We start from the raw sequence: 6,000 nt of genomic DNA, 5'->3' as shown, positions 1-6,000 counted from the left end.
TATGCTGCTGGCTCTGTCCACTTATTTTCATTGACCGCATATATGTTAGATTAAAGCCTAATGAAGCGAATAAACTCACTTATTCTTCAGCACATCACAAGGTATCAAATGTGCAGAGATAAGACCAAACACAATAAACACAGTAAGTAATTGCCCTTTAATGTGTAAGACCATTAAAATGATTCGTCCTGTTGGAGTCAAAAGCAGATCCCACGTATATCGTAGCACTAATAGTAATACTAATCAATGAGGACAGAGACCAGCTACTCATGAGCAATGGATGTGTATTTCACTGTGCACAGCAATCACAGCCCCCAACCATGCGTGAGAAAATAATTTAAGATGAAACTGAGAGATTGGTCTCATCAGAAGAAACCCAGGACCCAGAACGATAAGATGTTATTCTTTAGAAACAATGAATCATGCCGTGACCTGTGCTGTAGGCTTTCGATTATAGAGAGGTTTTATTAGGGAGAAAGGAATCAAATGTTTATCACAGAATAGGCCATAAGGTCACATTGGTACTTAACTCTTCACGACTACGTTTTTGGGAGCTTTGACTCTTCTGCATGTGACAGCTCCTCAACATTTAAATTCACTTTTTGGCCTTGTTCAAGAAAAGGAGGAGAAGAACTCCTGTCTTTCTGTTGCACTTCATTGCTCATGGCCATAAACATTAATGACTCAGGCTTGTGCGATAATGAAATTCCACCTTCGTCACAAAGCGCAGGCGTGACCGACCCACCAATGTCTCGGTGACTGTTTGTGGCACTTTTGAGGTTAACTCATGTTGACACCCATGGAGGTGTATGTATGAGTTGCTCTCCACAGTTGAAGCTAAAGGAACAGAACTCTGACAGATGTAAAACTATTTATTCAATTAGTCAAAGGATGTTTTTGGATTTAAAAAAAAAAAAAGCCGGTATGAAAAAAAAAGCATAATGAACCCAAAAAATGGGTGATTATACATTGGCCTACTTTCTATGGAAAGGTATTGCCTCTATTATTTCCAATCTACAGTACTTACTAATGCATAGGACTCGCCAACTCACGCCACAAAACACACAGTGCTACTCATTCAAATGCCTCATGAATACCTTTCTATATGCAGAGAATAAATATTCGAGGACACACATTATTTTCAACATGCCTCTCTGATATATGGTAATGACTAAGACAGCAAGACTTACACTTACGGAGAAAAAAAAGCCTTGGCTTGGTCGATCACAGCTCACCTGTAACGCAGATATTTGAGACATTATGCATTTCATATGCTGAAGTTCACCATATGAAATACTCACACATTGTATCTATACAGTTAAAAAACACAATCACATGTATTCTATCTTTTTTTATTATTCAACATCCTATATACATAACTCATTAATGTTATTGGACAGATTCATTGCAGTTTTAAGTCAGATAAAACACGTTTTTTATTCTTATAGATGTTGCACAAGATTCACAACATTACCCAGAAGACCTGAGACATAGAGAAATGGCAGACTTGCATTACACAATATTTTGATGATGAAATCTCAACAACACACTGCTTCAATGAAATAACTAAATGTATTCTCCTGCTGGGTGTGATGAATTGTTTATGGTATTGTTGAAGAGCCTGTCAGATTACAACCCAAATCTCTAGTTAAATCTTTCTGTTTTGATCCCTTGTAATGAGTCTAGATTGACCTACTGTTTCATGGGAACTGTAATTGGGATCATGACAATAATTTAATCATATCATGTGTTCCTTTCCTTTTATTGTCAACGCTATTGCTCTAAACTCTGATTTATGAGTTAGCATTATATCAAAACATAAATATCTACTGTTGTGTTTCACTTTTAAGCTATTGTTATGGGCACAGACAGCTTGTGCTATAAAGGTTTTAAATTGGCCTTGTCAACTTCATATTTACCGTTATATCTAAATCACACAGAAATGTCATGAATCGTTCTGAATTGATGGAAACATTTTGCGTAAACACAGCTGCAGTATACACAGATGGCCAGTAGGGGTAGTGTGTGATTTTACAACAACTTTGGAGGCATGGGTGTTTATTCCTCTGCTGCAATGAAAACCATATTATAACCATGATTCAGAACATGGAAGACTTTGACATTAGAGTGATGTGGATTCATCAAGTTTGTCTCTGAAGTAAAGGAAGAATGGTTGCAACAATTTTCCATTTATGGTTTCTGATATATTCCAATACATGGGAAGGAAACAAGGTATTAAAACATTGAATTATCTAGTACACTGTGCTATCGCTGACTATTTGCTCTACAGGTGCCTTTTTCTTTGACTTGTGCAGCGTAGTGGAGCTGCCCGCTGCCGATGGTGCTGAAAGTTTCTGCTCTGTGCCTCTGACAGACGTAACCAAACAATTAAGAGATATTTCCGTTTTTATTGCAGTCACGAGAAATATCCTTAATTGTAAGATTATGCCTATCTAGAAACTCCGTCTCTGGCACGACTTCTTCCTCTTCTTCACAGCTCTGCACACGCCTGGCATTGTTCAGATATTATGAGGAGTGTCTCGTATACCCAACAATAATTACTGGAACCCTGTAATATGATTCCCCAAACAAAAACAAAAAACTGTCCTTAAAATGAACCCCCAATGCCAGAATCCGGTGTGAAAACAAAGAGGGCGTCAATTTTGCTGAAGCAACAGTCAATGAATCGAATAAGTCATGCAGCTGTCACAAAACATTTAGCTATTGTGTGTTTGCTTCTCTTCAAAATGTTCCTCCGGTAACTCAGTCCAGCTGTTCCCGGTTCAGTCAGGCGGTGTGGCTTCTGTCACGTCTGTCCCTCATCCATCAGCCCTCGCCGAGGAGCACCGTGTGTAAATCCTTTCCTCTGCCACATCAGCTGCGCTCCGTCGCCACTGAAGTAAACGCTGAAATGTGTCTCTGCCGCGCTGCGCCCTCACATCCTTCTTGAAAAAGACGTCAACTTCTCCAAAGTAAACTGTTTACACCGCCGTTCACTTCCCATCTCTCCAGTCTATATGTTTGCGTTTGCGATTGAGCTTTTGTCACGCACTTGTTTTTCTTTTTCTGCAAAGCATAAAAAGGCTGATTGACTTTTTTTTATAACCTCAAGTCATGAGTTGAGATATCGGCTCTCCGTGCGTCTTTCTCCGGCTAGTCCAAATCATTTCTACCCGGCTTGTCGGGACAGCAGCGGAGTCGTGAAGTCTCTGCAGTCACGTGATCGAGATAGGACTGAAGAGTGAGTGTGTGCAGGTTTTTTTTCTCTCGGAGTGTGTATGTGAGCCTCTTTCCGTGTGTAGTTAGAGGGGTGTCCCTCCTCCGCATTTTTTGTTGCTTGCCATGCTTTAGTCGCCGAAACGCAGGGAGAGAGGCGAGAGTGAGAGAGGTAACGCCGGTCTCTCTCACCGGGCTACCTGTTTTTTTTTCAGTCTTACCTCGCGTTCCCGTTGGTTCTCCCTCGTCTTTTGGAGCCTTGCTTCCTGCAGTCGGGTTGTTTTTGTTGGTCAAAAAAAAGAGAGACAAACTGATCATTTCTGTAGGGTTTCATGCGGGTCTGATCTGCCAGTAGGAGGACCGCAGTTCTGTTTTGCGCTGGGTTTTGATCATCTTTTTTTCCCTTTTTTCTTTGGGTGCTCCATTTGGACAGTATAGGACAGCCGAGCAGAGCTTGGATGATCCGCTTCGCTGAAATCCCGAGATGGAGTTGCTGCTGATCTGCCTTTCCCTGTGGATATTCCAATGCAATTCGGCCGGAGCGGACTCCATCATACATATCGGTAAGCGTCAGGAAAAAAAACCATGCTGTTTGGGTTTGACAGGTGTAAAGGCAAAGCGTGCGGGGATAAAGCTCAGCCAGCGCATACTGCGTTGATCAAAGGATTTTGGTCAGAGGGCGGGATAAATAGTCTATTCAGCTTGCATCCTGTGTTTAAGTAACACTTTGACTCTCAAGCGAGTTGAAAAGTTGGCGTTTTTTAGATGGCCATGCCTCTGACCTTTACTATGGCTATTTTTTACATTTTCTTTAATCTAAGTTATTTATGTATCAGCCTTTTTCTGCATATATTTGTTTCACTTATCTACCGCAAATCAATGCATTAATGCAGGCTTAAGATCGTATCCTCACTCTTATCGGCCTGTAAATTGAAATTCAGTTTTTTTTTAAACGGACTACAGCAAGAGGGCCTATAAGCTTTGAGGAAATCAATGTCCAATAGCCAAATGGTTGAGGCTTTTTTAGACCAAGCTACCTCTTGTCTGTATCCGAGAAGCCTCAACTTTCACCGGAACGTGACTGCAATGTCAATTACAAGACCGAGCGAATGTCAGTGGAGTTTCGTTTTAGAAATGCAAAACGCATAGAGCCTCTTTGTTCTCAACTTCAAACCAGAGCTGCCTTTTCCAGAGATGGGGGATGCTTTAATCTCATCATGATGTTGAAATAATTCTGATCTGTGTATCCCTACACATCGCATTGCATTACAGTTTCAAAATGCATACATGATCTCTTCCACACACACACACACACACACACACACACACACACACACACACACACACACACACACACACACACACACACACACACACACACACACACACACACACACACACACACACACACACACACACACACACACACACACACACACACTGTGTAAATTATATTTGTGTCCCCTTTTCACTTCTGTGTCCACTTATAATGACTGGCGTTGTAGTCACAGATACAAATGTCAATGTCACTGTGAGCACATTTTGTCGCGGTGCTCCTCCGCTGCTGCTGATGTTCACAGTTTACTGCAACAGTCTGGCAAGCAGCAGGTGCTCAGTCACTGGCTTAATACAGAGGTGGGACTCCATCCAGATAATATTGGCAGATGCCCCACATAGCGTTCGGGTACCCCAATTATACTTCTCATTTCCTGAAACCTTTTTCCCTGATATATATGCATCTCCCAATAGCAGCTGATGCCATAAACAGAGGAAAAAAGACGGGAGGGAGGGAGACAGTTGAGCCTCCCACACTAGGCCTATAATGCTTATTGGGTAAAGTGCCATCGATCTAGTAGACATGACAGGCATTCTTTTCAAAATCTGACTACTTTAGGCATCAAATAATGAGAGTCTGTGTGATGTGGCCGTGTTGCTCTCCATGGTGCTGAAATCATGTACTGGCTCACTGAGATAAATCCACTAACTATAATGAAATCAGGCATCATGTTTACATGTGTTTGTCCACCAACAGATTATACATTATTTTTAGCTGGGAAGGTCCATAAATCAACTGCTTTCACCTTCAACTTTACCGTGCAATCTAACTTCATCCCCTCGAGATTACTCTCCAAATAACATGGGATTATTTTATTCCACAGGTGCCATATTCGAGGAAAACTCTGCGAGAGATGAGGAGATTTTCCAACTTGCCATCTCAGACCTGAGTCTGAACGATGACATTCTGCAGAGCGAGAAAATCACCCACTCTGTGAAACTTATCGAGCCAAACAACCCCTTCGAGGCCGTGCAGGAAGGTAAGCGCGATTCCCCCACTGATCATTTCTGCTATAAATTGCCCTTGCTATTTGATTTGATTACTTGGGGGCCGCAGGGCACGTCAGGAAGGCGGTCTCTCGTCACTTCTAGTTACGATCAGGAAAGAATTCCCTTGTATCAAAGTCTTGACTGCCTTGATCTTGCAGGGTTTTTTTTAAAGCCATGAGTTTATGTTTTTCATTACACGTGTTTATCAGGCATTGTGGTCCCTTGGGAAGCAGTCATGGATGAAAAAACGTGTGTGTGTGTGTGTGTGTGGCCATCTGCAAAATGCTGTGCCACTATACTAACGCAAGGTGTCTTCTGTGGTCGAAAGCTAGGTGGAAGCATTGAGTTAGAGCACAGAAGCTTAGAATAATATGTTGTGTGAAATGAAAATCATTTGAAGTTGATAAAATGTCATTCCAACACCAATAATCCACTTGAGTAATCACACAAGACAAAACA

At 41.6% G+C, this 6,000-nt stretch overlaps 1 protein-coding gene across 2 annotated transcripts in view; it reads left to right on the top strand.

The window, feature by feature from the left end:
- The first annotated feature begins 3,379 nt into the window (after positions 1-3,379).
- The window catches only part of grid1a (glutamate receptor, ionotropic, delta 1a), a 199,246-nt gene continuing 196,625 nt past the window's right edge, over positions 3,380-6,000 (top strand). For both annotated transcript variants that reach the window (XM_034151932.1, XM_034151931.1), the window contains exons 1-2: positions 3,380-3,779; positions 5,376-5,531. In XM_034151932.1, the coding sequence (XP_034007823.1) occupies positions 3,701-3,779; positions 5,376-5,531 (235 nt within the window). In that variant the 5' untranslated portion in view covers positions 3,380-3,700. The remainder of the gene's footprint in view (positions 3,780-5,375; positions 5,532-6,000) is intronic.

Source organism: Trematomus bernacchii, unplaced genomic scaffold (assembly GCF_902827165.1).
Source record: "Trematomus bernacchii unplaced genomic scaffold, fTreBer1.1, whole genome shotgun sequence".
Classification (NCBI taxonomy): Eukaryota; Metazoa; Chordata; class Actinopteri; order Perciformes; family Nototheniidae; genus Trematomus; species Trematomus bernacchii.
This window is presented reverse-complemented; position numbering and strand designations above follow the sequence as displayed.